Source organism: Ambystoma mexicanum, chromosome 13, assembly GCF_040938575.1.
Source record: "Ambystoma mexicanum isolate Mex_15411 chromosome 13, UKY_AmexF1_1, whole genome shotgun sequence".
Taxonomy (NCBI): Eukaryota; Metazoa; Chordata; class Amphibia; order Caudata; family Ambystomatidae; genus Ambystoma; species Ambystoma mexicanum.
Window position 1 is genome coordinate 788420700 of NC_090938.1, and position 14157 is coordinate 788434856.

The following is a 14157-nucleotide window of genomic DNA, read 5'->3' on the forward strand; positions in this document are numbered from 1 at the left end:
CACCCGGACCATCTATCTTTGGTTTCCTCTCACACGGCCCCCTTGCAGCACCACAGAGTGTATGCAGTGCTTGGAGTTGCACCCCATTTAGGGATGTACACATTTGGGGTGGGGGAACATGCCTGGTCCTGTGGGGGGCCTGCATTACGCAAGACAATACTGAAAGATGTCCAAACACTGGCTGCCAATAGAAGTTTTCTAACACAAGAGAACATGGAAGGGAATTACCCCATTTCTCAAGCTCAGATTCTTAAGGACAGTGTCACAGCATAGACCTGCCTAAAAAACACCCAATCTGAATGGATGGGGAAGGAAACATTATTAAATAACTTGCCCAACAGACTAAAGGAATAACAAAATATTCAATTTATTACAAACTTAATACAAAAACAGTCTAAAAAGAACCAAAGTGGTTACTGAATTGGACAGAACAATTTTGAGTTTATAAAAAACGTATCACATACAATACATCGACATAGGTGGGGTTAGTACATGTTTAGGTGCAACATTTGTTGCACAATCACATTCAAGGCAAAAGCAGAGAACTATGTTACAACACATCTCTGTCAAAAAGGCTTTTAGGTGTCTGAAGACAATGTGGTAGTCGACATATGTTTCGGCATGTGGCAAATGATCGGCCAGTATCACTGGTGTCTGTCTTTGCTGGTATAGCCGTCTTCAGGACAAAGAGCAATATGATGATGATGTAATTTTAATGAATACCCTTTACTTTCATGAATATTTTAATTTTTGAACCCACTCTGGAAGAAACACAACCTAATCAGAAATTTAGTTTCATTTAAAACGTCAACTTTAGAAGGGCAGCAACTCAAAAGCAATGGTCCATGGAGGACACTAAACTTATTAATTTTCAGAAAACGAGTCGGAGACAAAAGGAGGCTTCACTTGTGTCAATCACAGAAGCTTGAGACAAAAGTATTAATGTCTTCAGTCACCAATTAAAGTTATTTGACTGACGGTATGTTTAGACCAGAAAATTGGAAAATGGAAGCTGAAATGCAACATTTTTTTCACACCTCAAGGCTCCGCGCGTTCTTTAAAGAACATGATGAACAGGAAAATGAACTGGATACAGGTCTACACCCACAATCGTCCTTTACTACAACTGATAGTCAGACCCCCGCAAGAGTTACTTATTTTTGAAAAATGTGTCCTGTAGGATATTAAACAGATGAGCAGGAGGAAGAATAAAATACACCAGAACCTCACTGCAGATGAGACAAAGGCCTTGAAACAGCTGTCCGATAATCGGGACTTAGTGATCAAGTCGGCGGATAAGGGCGGTGGTATTGTCCTTATGACGAATGAACAATACACCTAGATGGTTATGCACCTTTTAGACGACCGCGATAGCCATCGTCTACTCAAGAAAGATCCCACCAAAGAAATTAAACTAGAAATTTCAGACATGGTAGCTTTTGCGGCCGAGAGGGACTGGATTACGGAGAAGGAGGCCCTTTTTCGGACGTCTCAGGGGCACACTGCATGTCCATATGCCCTCCTAAGATTCACAAAGATGCCCAGGCCCCACCTTGGAGGCCCATAGTGTTGGGTTGTGGGTTTATATTGGAACCAATTTGTAGGTTTGTGGATTTCTTCTTGAAACCTATGAGCATTAAGACCAAATTGTATCTCAGGGATACGATGCATATTATCCAAACCTTTCAGGAGCTTCCGTTTGACCACAGTGACCAATTTTTGGTAACTATGGACATAAAATCATTATATACATCAATCCCACAAGGGGCGGCAATAGATTGCATATATGAACATCTGATCAATGATAATGTCTAATCTCGAGTCCCACCGGAATTCATTGTAGAACTCCCGACCTTTGCTCTCTGCAAAAACGTTTTCATTTTCAACAATCAGTTCTATTTGCAGACGAAAGAGAACGCAATGGGTGCTACGTTTGCCCCTAGCTTGGCTATTCTTTTTAGGGCATCATTTGAAGAGAAATACGTATATAGCCGGCTCACCCCGTGGCGGTCCAACATCCAACAATGGCGTAAATATACTGACGTCGTCTTTCTGTGGACAGGTGATGAACCGTCCCTTAAATCCTTCTGGGCTGGATCAACACGTGTGACAACAACATCCGATTTACGATAGAGTATAATAAGATCTCGGTACACTTTTTGGACTTTCAGATTATGTACCAAGAAGGCAAACTTATGTGCAATTTGTTTAGAAAACCAACTGATCGCAATACTTTATAGCACTACAATAGCGACCACCCTAGACATATCAAACAAAACCTTCCATATGGCCAATTTTTGAGGGTCCGAAGGAATTGTTCCTCCCTGGAGGACTACTATCTGAATGCCACCTCGCTGGGTGACAGATTGTTGCTACGTGGGTACCCGAGGAAATCGGTCTCATTCTCAAGAAAAAGAGCCAGGTTTACAAACCGTGACTCACTTCTTGAACCTCGCACCCAAGATCGGGAGGAATTGGACAGGGTCACTTGTGTGACTACATATGGTCCGAACTCTTTTGACATTAAGAAAGTGATCCGAAAACATTGGCCCATAGTCCGGTTACAACAGCCCGAGGAACCGACACCACGGTTCGCTTTTAAGAGAACAAGGAAAATCAAAGAACATCTAGTGCATTCACTATTTGTCCAAGACACCCCCAGACCAGGGCTCTGGAACTTACGGAAAGTCACAGGACATTATCCCTGTGGCACATGTTCAGTTTGCAGATTCACAAAGATCCAAATGTTTCCAATTCAAGCGAGACATTGGACTTTGAAACTTCAGTCGAACTGCAAAAGTAGTCAGGTGGTATACTGCATTGAATGCCCCTGTGGCCTCCGCTACGTGGGGCAAACCATGCGGAGTATAGGGACTAGGATCTCGGAACACCGCTCAAGAATCTGTTGTAAGAAAGCATCAGCTCTGCTGGTGACCCACTATCTGGCCAACCACCACACTCCTGATGATTTGCTGTGGCGGGTGCTAGAGAAAATTCAGTTTGGTCCTAATATACAGACCAGACTGTTGGATCTTGAAAAAAGGTGGATCCACAGAATGGACACGCATGAAAATTGACTTAATGAAGAATACTTTCCCCAGACGTGATCATGAGATACTGTGTAAACTAACAACTTTTAATATCAACTGGGAGGATAGGGACGCAAATCTGTAATCCAACTTGCCCACATATCAAGTTTCTTGATGCTTATTGGAACACACGTAAGCGTTGGGTATTGGGTCCTTTCCAGTCTTTGGAACAACAATGCTGTACTTTACAGATTCCAGCAGGAATCTTTTCTGGTAAGGCTAATCTGGCCCACCCGTGTTGCTGCACATACCTTCTTGTGAGGTGCGACAACCATGTTGGGGCTCAGCCACCCCATAAGGGACGTGCAATAATGGTCGCATTTTGCCTCCATTCACTCTCTTACCACATCTTTAGATGACCCGCCGAGATGCGTTTGAGTGGGGAGATCGATCTCGATTGGGGGAGGAGGTTTTTCTTCTCTTTCTCATCTCCACACGCTGATGTGTGTGGTTGTCAGTTTGACAAATGCTGCACTTCGTTTATCCCAGCACACAAATGAGCTCCACTTCAACAACCAGTTTGCATTGCGGGACGATAACATCTAGTTTCCCGGCACAGACACACCCCTGTGCCTTGCACGGCCAATGAACACAGCGAAAATCAATCCACCTTTGATGTGGACCAATAGCTGCATGTCGTCCATACCCATTTTCGGCTATATTACTATGGCAACTGGTTGTTCCTGCTTCCGCAGCAGACCGGATCGCATAGACCGAACACCAGTTTGGACGGCCCTAGAGACACTTTTTCACGCTCTCAGACACAGGTAACTTGCTACCATCCACTATTTTCTGCCCCTACGGTTTAGGGACATGCTTGCATTCTTCATCTGTTGTGGGTTTTCTTCTCTTTTACAGCGTTTGACTTGCCACATTTACAATTGGGACCATCTCAGCTGCACCTTACCACTGGCTCGCAAAAGCCACGGCTCCATCTGCTGATATTACATGGTGTTTCCTGACACGCTTATGGCGCCCGTCAGGGCCCCAACGAACCACAGTTGCCCCACGTCATAATTAATAGGAATACAGACGTGGGCTTGAACTTGTATTCATACAGGTACATTTTGAAAGGACACCATCTGTGTGTTTTACGATCTACATCCTGAACTCACTATATGGATCTTTTTTGCCCACAGGTGGCTTAGCAATCTTGGGATCCAAACGATCACACGGCAGTTCCTTTTGCCGCCACGTTTCAACTCAGACGATTGCACCGGGCCGCCTGTTTTCAGCAACATAGCAGCTTCATGTTTGGAGGAGACTGGGTCTTCTCGTGTCAGCCATTGGTTTTTTCATGACCAGGTAAAATTAGTTACATGCCTTATGATCGGGATTTTCCCATATACAATCTGTAACGTGGTGCAGTATCTTTCCCCACAGTATACAGCCTCTTCACACCTGGCAGGTGGTGAAGGTGTCAGAACTTTAGTTTTTCCTTTTTTCTAATTTCGAATCCCATTGAGAGTACCAGCCTTGCTTCTACAAAGGAATATCGGGCGGGTGGAGTTTGGAGGGCAGAGTGTGTGGTGGCATTCTGTGTGAGGATAGCAAGAAGAGACTTTCACTTAATTACTCCCTCCCGATGGCACGACGGACACGGGGCTGGGAATATGAAGTTGAGTTGCGCATAATGACTTTCTCCAATTGATTTTTTATTTCATTATTTCAGCATTCTATGCTTTGGATATATTAAAACACTTGCCAAGAGAATGTTTGGTTTATGTTTAGGATATTCTTTTTTTCTGTTTTTTTCACAGGGTCCTTTAATCAACGCCCTGATGAAAGCGGAATATTTTTTATATTTTTCAATTGTCTACTCCGCCGAAACACATTATAGACGAGGGGCTTGAAGGCTTTCACAGATGGAGGCTGTATATCCGGGACTTTGGAATACAGCTTCTGAGCTTTAAACCATTAACCTTCTGCCTGTTCGCTCCCCCCACCGCGTTGGCAGACCCTACCCCGGAAAATATTTTCTATACCGGGGCACATGGATAAATTGGGTCCTTGTGAGATTTAATGCTTTTTTGAATAGAAGGATTTTGTCTTTTGTGTACATAACAGTGTTAACATTAACAGAAGGATTCAAGGCTATAACCCAGATGTGCCTTAAGGTTATACCTTTGTCAAGCAGAAATACAGGCTGCTTTTTCTAATTCTTTTTCCAGTTCCTTTGCATAGGTTGCTTTTTCACTGAATTTGAACATTGTAATTGTGTTTTTCTTCTGGCCTTTAACTTCTTTTCCTTTCATTTTTCCTCTCTTCCTCTTTTTGCTTCAGCTCTTGCTCTAATTGTGTGTGTGTGTGTGTGTGTGTGTGTGTATGCAGATGATTTCATTATAATTTTTTTAATTTCTGTAATTGTTTTAGCACATATTGATTTGTTGATACTGAATATCTGCACACCCTGACATTCAATTGTTTTACTAAATACAAACACTATTTGGAATTTTTGGCTCTCTGGTGTTTCTTTTTGCCAAATGCATTAATAAATTATTCAACGCCTTTGAGGTAATCTGAGGGTTGGCCTAAAGAGTTTTGAAAATTATTTAAACCCAGCTGTACCAACCTTATGTACAACAGTGCCCTCTTTTTCGATTTAGTAGACCTGAAAATTTGACAAAAGTTTATCAATAGTTTCTAACAAATATTATATTCAGTAATATCATTTTTGCTAAATATTTTTCAAGGTATGTATCCCAACACAGTGTTTTATGCTCACCTCCGAGGTACTAGTTTCGTAAGTAAAATTATGAGACTTTATTCCCCGCTAACATCTGGGTCAATAATTTAGAAAAATCTGTCCCTCTAGCCACCCTCTCATTTAGCGGTATTTGTCTCTTATATGACACCTGATATACCATGGTCCCAGCAAAATTGTTGCTTCTTTCAAATGATTTCCTCAATGTATTTCCATTAAAATATTGGAATAACTGTTGCCACCCAACACGGGGCCTAATATATAACAATAGCTCCATGAATTGACGTTTCTTATAATCTAAAGAATGCTAACCGGTGTCCATTACCTATAACATGGAGCCCCCTGATGGATGAGGCTGCTGTGCCTTCCCTCCATACTCCATACATCTAGGAGTCACAATACACCCAAGATGGCGGTCTGTGTACTCCTTTAGTTTTGACACACACCTTGTAGTTCTTTCCGTTGAATTACGCTACTACGTGGAACATTCATCTCACGTTTAGTAGACAGTGGCTCAGAAAGGAACCGAGTTCTGACCGACCTACGAGAAAGGCAAAACAAACCTCGTCACAAGACGGAACCAGGTATTTGAAAATCCTTCTGTGACTTTTTCAAATTATTCGCGAAAATGCTGTCACCATTACAATCTATAGTCAAACACAAACTGTTCCTCCATATGTTTGTTTATGCCATAGATTATGAAATTATCCATCATGCCTTCGGTACAATGAGCTTGAACGTTGCGATTAACATCGTCATACAGCAACCGCCTTTCCCCTGAAATATGCCAAATCACACAGGAATACTAAATCAGCCAGTGTAGACACAACGATCCGCGGTATCACAAGTAGGTGTTTTTAAATTATACACTGACTAACACAATTAGAACTGTGCTTTAATTTCCACGAATGATTATATCCCCTACTGAGTTTTTTTTCTTTTTTTCATTTTCTCTTGTTATTCCCAATAGAGAAAGATCACCCCAAGAGCCAGGAGAAAATATCCATTGTCATCAGATTTTTTGTAATCAACAAAAGATATTTCTTTTCGTCTCTAGTACCTTGAAGGTGAACATATATACCCTGTGTTGGAGTACATACCTTGAAAAATATTTTGCAAAATTATTTTATTACTGAATATAATATTCGTTAGAAACTATTGACAAACATGTCAAATTTTCTGGTCTAAACATACCGTCAGTCAAATAACTTGATAATTGGTGACTGAAGATATTAATACTTTTGTCTCACGCTTCTGTGATTGACACAAGTGAAGCCTCATTTTGTCTCCGACTTGTTTTCTGCACATTAATAAGTTTAGTGTCCTCCATGGGCTATTGCTTTTGGGTTGCTGCCCTTCTAAATTTGTAGTTTTAAATTAGCCTATAATTTATGATTAACTTTTTATTTTATTTGTTTCTTCCAGAGTGGGTTTGAAAATTAAAATATTCACGAAAGTAAAGGGTATTCATTAACATAATATCATCATCATATTGCTCTTTGTTCTGAAGACGGCTATACCAGCAAAGACAGACACCAGTGATACTGTCCGATCATTTGCCACATGCCGAAACATATGTCGACTATCACATTGTCTTCAGACACCTAAAAGCCTGTTTGACAGAGTTGTGTTGTAACATAGTTCTCTGCTTTTGCCCTGAATGTGATTAGGTGCAACATTTGTTGCACCTAAACACGTACTAACCCCACCTATGTCGATGTATTGTATGTGATACGTTTTTTATAAACTCAAAATTATTCTGTCCAATTCAGTAACCACTTTGGTTCTTGTTAGGCTGTTTTTGTATTATGTTTGTAATAAATTGAATATTTTGTTATTCCTTTAGTCTGTTGGGCAAGTTATTTAATAATGTTTCCTTCCCCATCCATTCAGATTGGGTGTTTTTTAGGCAAGTCTATGCTGTGACACTGTCCTAAGAATCTGAGTTTGAGAAACGGGGTAATTACCTTGCATGTTCTCTTGTGTTATAAGTCTCTGACCCCCCAAAGGTTTTCCACCTTTAAAAAACAGGGTCTACCCTTTTTTGTACACAGCCAATAGAAGTGGAACATATGGCTGCTGTATGAAAACAGGGGCTCTGTGGGAAAGCACCGAAGAGTCAGGGGCTTAAGCACCACCCAGAAAGTGAGAACCATTTCCCTGAAAGGCACCAATGACTGGAGAGGGGCACAAATGCCACCAGAGATCCCCAATGTGAGCACGCCGATCACCACCCACAAAACCTCTCAGTGACAGACAGTGCCCTACAAAGCATTAAAGGAGAGAAGGCCAATCACCACCCCGGGATTCAATGAGAAACAAGCACCTGAAAAGCAGCCAAGGAAGGAGACCGCAAGCACCACCATAGATACCCTCAATGAGATGTCCTGGGCAAGCTCTAAAGGAAAGACATCTCAAAAAACACATGGGCCCATTTACAGACACCCTCTTCACAGGGAGGTATCAAGGTAGGGAGACCCCAAGACCACAGAGTCCCCCCCACAATGAGAGACTACATGTAAGAGCAGCAAGATAAACCCTAACATAACCCAGATAAGTACCCAATGAAAGACTAGAACATCACCCAGCGACTTGCGTAATGAGATCTCTACCTGAGACAGCACCAAAGAGAGAGCCTAGCATCACCGAGTACCACCCATAATTAAACCAGAAAAGAGCAGAACGCCAACCACAAACCCACGAAGAGTGCTCCACGGTTAGCCCCCCCCCCACCAAAGAAACCCTGATGCCGCCACGCCTAATGGCTCACCAGGGAAGGGGAATCCCCCCTCTCCCCATGGACAGCTATGGGTCCAGGTAATGTTTGCTGCCCCTTCGACTCATAAGGGCATACATGCCCGCGAACAGCAACCTTGCGGGGGGTGGGGGGTCCCTGTAAAGGACAGGCTGCACATATCCAACCACATCCACGCAACAGAAGACTGACCTGGAAACTTTCCCCGCTTCTCCTTGCATAGGGGTCGTCTTCAGTTCCACGTAGCGGGTAGGAGCCGCCAGGTGGCGGGCTGTAGGGTCCTCGGAGTCCACCTCTGCGCAGAGGAGTAGGGAGTGACTCTTTAAAGATGCCGTCACCAGGGAATAAAAGGCCTCATTCATGTCCAGCACGTCCGAGGGGTTCGGGGCTTGACCCGGTGTTGCTGAGACCCAAAGAGACAAGACAGGAGTGTCAGGGCAGCTCTGCTCATCACCTATATTTTACATCATCAATACCAAAGCATTGAATCCTCATTATAGGGCACAAGTACATCTCAGAGTCTTTGTGGGTGGTCAGGGGGTGGGGGGTAATAGGCTTCTCTCTCTGTTGTACCGAGTTTAGTTTGGGAAGCTAGGCGAGTGGCAGTAGAATCGTAGGTTGTGCGGGGGGGGGGGGCGAGTTGGGGCATGGTCGTTTCCCAGCGACTCAACCTCACTGTGTGCTTAAGGAAGATTTGCAATACATCCAGATTGGTAGTCCATGTGTTAAGCTCTACTTCCGACACCTGCCTGCACATGGGAAGTTCCATTCCTGGCAGGAACGACTCAGCCCCTCAGCTTTAATTGGTCGATTAATAGAGTAGCATAAAAATTCGGGAATAACAGGTATTATTACAGGACTTAGAAGAGGGAGAAATCCGACATGAAGTGGAACCTAATGTTGTTATATTACAGGGGAAGGGGGTTGGAGGGATGTTTGCATGCAGGCCAAGTCTCGAATATTGCATTGGATTTCCCCTCTCCTGTCTCCACCATTGCCCAGAGTGAAAAGAACTTCCATTCCAGGCTTAAGACACTTTGTACTCCAAAGGCATCCTCCGACTCACACACCGGGCAGGCTCCCGTGCTAGTTCCATCCCAGAGTCCCTGTTAGGCCTCATGGGCTGTCATACGGGCCTCCAGGGGTCCCCAAGAGTCACTAAGGATGAATTCAGCCCTGTGCTTAGGTCAGACGGGCACATGGTTTCAGATAAAAAGGGCAGGAAGGGCTAGCAGAGTAAAAAGGGGGTGATGGGGGGGGGGGCTTCTCGTTATAATGTTGTTAAAGAAATGCAGAACTACAGGACTGCGAACATGTATTGGCGGGAAGGAACAGTGACGTACAGGGGGAGGTTAAGAGGGCAGAAATCACTTCAACTTTAAAAAGGTCATTAAGAAATTAAATGCCCCAAGAACACTAGTATTTCCAAACCTACATTTTGAAGTGTAACACTATGGCAAAAATATATTAAAAGTTGCATTTTCCAACTTTAATTTTCCAACTTTTGTTTGAAAGCTTGCAGTGTGAAATGCTAAAGACCCATAATGCTCTAGGCCAGCCTCTTCCTGGTCCCACTCTGTACCGGAAGTCATGTATTGCTCGAATTTATGCCCCATGTAGTTGATGCGATCTCCGGCTTCAGTGAAGTCTTCGTCGTCTGTCACCTCCAAGAGGAAGTAGGTCCCACGAAACAGGGTTACCGCAAGCTTCCAGCCATACCGGATGTGAGGCGTGACGAGCACCTTGGCCAGGTGTCCGCGGCGGACCACGAAGTCAAAGTTTAGAGGCCTGGAGGGGGAAGAGGATACAAGGCAACACAGAGTCATTGATCATGAGAGAGCCACAGAGATAAAGATATATAGGGAGGGAGGGAGCGAGATAATGAGTGAGATAGAGTGCAAAAGAAAGGTAAGGCGAGGGGCAAGGTAAAGAAAAGGTGAGGCACAGAGGGTGGCAATCCACTGCAGGGCCAACATAGCGCGTAGGATGGTAAGGTGAGGGGCAAGGTCAAGGTAAGGTGAGGGGCAAGGTCAAGGTAAGGTGAGGCAAGGAGGGTGGCAATCCACTGCAGGGCAAACATAGCGCGTGGGATGGTAAGGTGAGGGGCAAGGTCAAGGTAAGGTGAGGGGCAAGGTCAAGGTAAGGTGAGGCACGGAGGGTGGCAATCCACTGCAGGGCCAACATAGCGCGTAGGATGGTAAGGTGAGGGGCAAGGTCAAGGTAAGGTGAGGGGCAAGGTCAAGGTAAGGTGAGGCAAGGAGGGTGGCAATCCACTGCAGGGCAAACATAGCGCGTGGGATGGTAAGGTGAGGGGCAAGGTCAAGGTAAGGTGAGGGGCAAGGTCAAGGTAAGGTGAGGCACGGAGGGTGGCAATCCACTGCAAGGCCAACACAGCGCGTAGAAAGGTAAGGTGAGGCACAGAGGGTGGCAAACCACTGCAGGGCAAACATAGCGCGTAGGATAGTAAGGTGAGGGGTAAGGTGAGGGGCAAGGTCAAGGTAAGGTGAGGCACGGAGGGTGGCAATCCACTGCAGGGCCAACACAGCGCGTAGAAAGGTAAGGTGAGGCACAGAGGGTGGCAAACCACTGCAGGGCCAACACAGCACGTAGAAAGGTAAGGCGAGGTGAAGGTAAAGAAAAGGCGAGGCACAGAGGGTGGCATCCACTGCAGGGCCAACACAGCATGTAGAAATGCCCACTTTGTGTACAGTTGTTTTCGCCTAGCACACAAGTGGATCAGGTTGCCAAGGAGGCAGCGAACCAGGAGGGAGCACACCAAGAGGCGGTAAGGGGAGGAAGAGATGTAAAGTATGGGGCAAGGAGGGGGCGTGGCATGGAGTTAGAGCCCGCATTAAGGTACTCGCATCTGAATGGCGCTGGAGGTGAGGAGTTAGAAGCACAGGAGCCCCAGTGGGTTGGGGAAACCCCCTGTTATGGAACAGTCAAGTGGAAGGGGCGGGAGAGGAAAGAGGCATTAAATAGCAAACGGATGCTAGGATAAGGGACACTACAGCGATCTGGGCAGGTGGCTTTTGAACGGGAGGATGTGGAAGAGATGTTTGGTGGGTGGGATTCAGCAGGAGTGGGTCAGTGTGGGGAGAATTCAAGGAGGGGAGGGAGAAACAGATCATGCAGGACAGGGAATGCGAGACAGTGGGAGAAAAATAAGGCAATCGGGAGGAGACACCGGACGAGGGAGAGAAAGCGAAGGTGGCATGCGTGGGAGTGCAGGAGGAGTGGCTATGAGTGGGAGTGCAGGAGGAGTGGCGTATAGCCAGGGTGATTACAAAGTGGAAAGATATACTGGGCAACAGCAAGGAAACTCTATTTTAGGAGAGGTAGAGGTGGAGACACTTTCCCCGACTGTCCTGCCTACAAAGCCACTCAGATCAAGGAAACTACCAGCATTAGCAGAGGGCACAGCAAACGAAGTGGGATACGTGTCACCAAAGGAGGCCGTGGTCTGAAGGAAGGAAAATACAACATCTCATGGTAACAAGCATTTCCCACTGATGATGGGAAGGTGGTCGGAGACTGTGCTCAAGTGTGGAGGTTCGACCTTAGGAATCCTATGTGTTAACTTGAAAACATTGGTCTAACTTGTCATGCCAAAAAGGTTATGTATTAGGAGAAGCAGTGGGCGGAAGGGGCTAAGGAGGGAACTATTGCGTGTGAAGAGTTTGAAGAAGGTAAACTCCCGGTACTACATACTACAGTACGTCAAAATACTTGGTACAGAGAAAGAGAACGGTTTCCGAAAGCTGTAGGTGTTTTGGTCCGGAGACATCTGTGCAATCAGCCTGAAAGGGCATGTCGCACAGAAGGAACAAGGATGCACGTCTTGCACCTGGGGACATTTTAGAATGACCGAACAAGGATACTGCTTTTCAGATATAGTCGGGGCACTTCTGATGCAAGAGCAAACATGGAGACTTTGGGCCCAATTTACAAAAGCTTTTTCCAATGGCGCAATCGCACTGAAAACGCTTTGTACATGAGGCCCATAGTCTTTGGTCAAGCAACAGCCATGGACATGTACACACTGAGCGGGCCCGGACACGGACAGCCATATCTGCCATCAGTGTGTTCATAGCACCAGGTATACACACCTGCCACACATTTGTTCTTGGTAACAGTTTCACAAGCAAGAATTAAGACAATACAATCCCCCTAGCGCCCCCCCCCCCAGTTTCGCCTTTCATAATTCTGTCACCCTTCTCATACAACAGGCAGCAAAAAGTAAACATAAGAAGCAGGAAAAGTGCCCCAGTGCCAAAAGGCTATCACCAATTCCAGTCCTATTCTGCAGAAGTACATGCCGCCATACAGACAATTCTCCATTGTCCCCAAACCCATGTTGACAAGAGTACTTAGGAGTAAGCCCCCTCCTTCAGCCAACAAAGGTTTGACATGCAACTATACGCGATGTAAGGCAACTTGTGCAGAAGTAGTATCTGCATTTAAACATTAACCCCAGAAGGAATCTGCTCAAATTCCCTCGTAACTATGCCCCAAGCCACCCAGATTGTACATGTACAGAGGCCCCAGTTTGACACACTGCGTGAGCCCATGCCTAGCGGATTCAGATTTGTCTTTTAATCCGCACATACAACAGTACCTGTTCTCAGCAGCCAAACCCAACCGAGATCCCGTAACAGACCGAACCGGCAATTGGTTTGTGCGTAGCTTCAACAGGCATCGTTTTATAGCCGGATCAGGGCATAAGAGCAGGTATGGTTGAGTTTTTCTGTAGGGATGGACCACATGGGACACAGCTTCATGCCCCTTTCATTTAGAGAGATGGTTGTGGTTCCTGCACCAACCGCACTTGTTAAACTTTCTCTCAAAAGATTTTTTCGAGTGAATATAGGGCGTATTTTTGCTGAAGTCAGGAGTCCAACTTATCTCCGTAAAACATATCTCATTTAGGGTTAAAGTTAGATCCCCAGTGTACCTTTTCCGCGCCATAACTCTGCCCCAATGTTGGTAGTAGTTTACAAACAGTGCCAGATCAGGATTTCAGGTAAAAGCACCCCCTGGCCCGAGTCCCATACCACTGAAGGAGGTTTAGGCCCAATTAAAGGCAGAGCAAGAGCGCCGTAAACCCAGTGTAGAGCACCTTTGTATTCTCTTCTTACGACTGACATGGAAGTTGTCTCATCTTCTAGGATTCCATAGGTTTCATAGATTTTATGAACTTTTATGAACTTAGTAGTCTAATGCGATTATCTGATTCACACTTCTTCTAAAGCACGATGAATTCGAAGGAAATTGTTTTACGTGCATATTGTATGTACAATCTTTTGATCTCTGGATTGTTTTGCTTTATTTATACGTACTTTGTATTTGATTTTGATGCTCTAATTTTGTGTAAAGTTCTAGATTGAACTAGGTCACAATAAAGAATTATTATTATAGTTAAAAGGAAACATTCCAGAAGAACCTGCTTAATTCCCCCCTCAACCGAGAAACTCAAGTGTGTACTTTACCCCATTCTTTTTAAAGCCTGCATGATAAACAATGCACTCTTTTGGGTGGGGGCAAACAGCGGGCTTGAATCCTTGAACGGCCTACAGCCAAAAGCTATCTAGCCTCGGAGCTCTAAAGGT

The 14157-nt window shown here is 45.0% G+C and overlaps 1 protein-coding gene across 1 annotated transcript in view; it reads right to left on the reverse strand.

Annotated features, from left to right (window-relative positions):
- Window positions 1-14157, reverse strand: part of LOC138521970 (decapping and exoribonuclease protein-like) — a 61864-nt gene that overhangs the window by 13405 nt on the left and 34302 nt on the right. Inside the window, exons 3-4 of the mRNA XM_069635163.1 lie at window positions 10131-10336; window positions 8741-8951 (exon numbers count right to left, since the gene is read on the reverse strand). Coding sequence (XP_069491264.1) covers window positions 8741-8951; window positions 10131-10336 — 417 coding nt within the window. The remainder of the gene's footprint in view (window positions 1-8740; window positions 8952-10130; window positions 10337-14157) is intronic.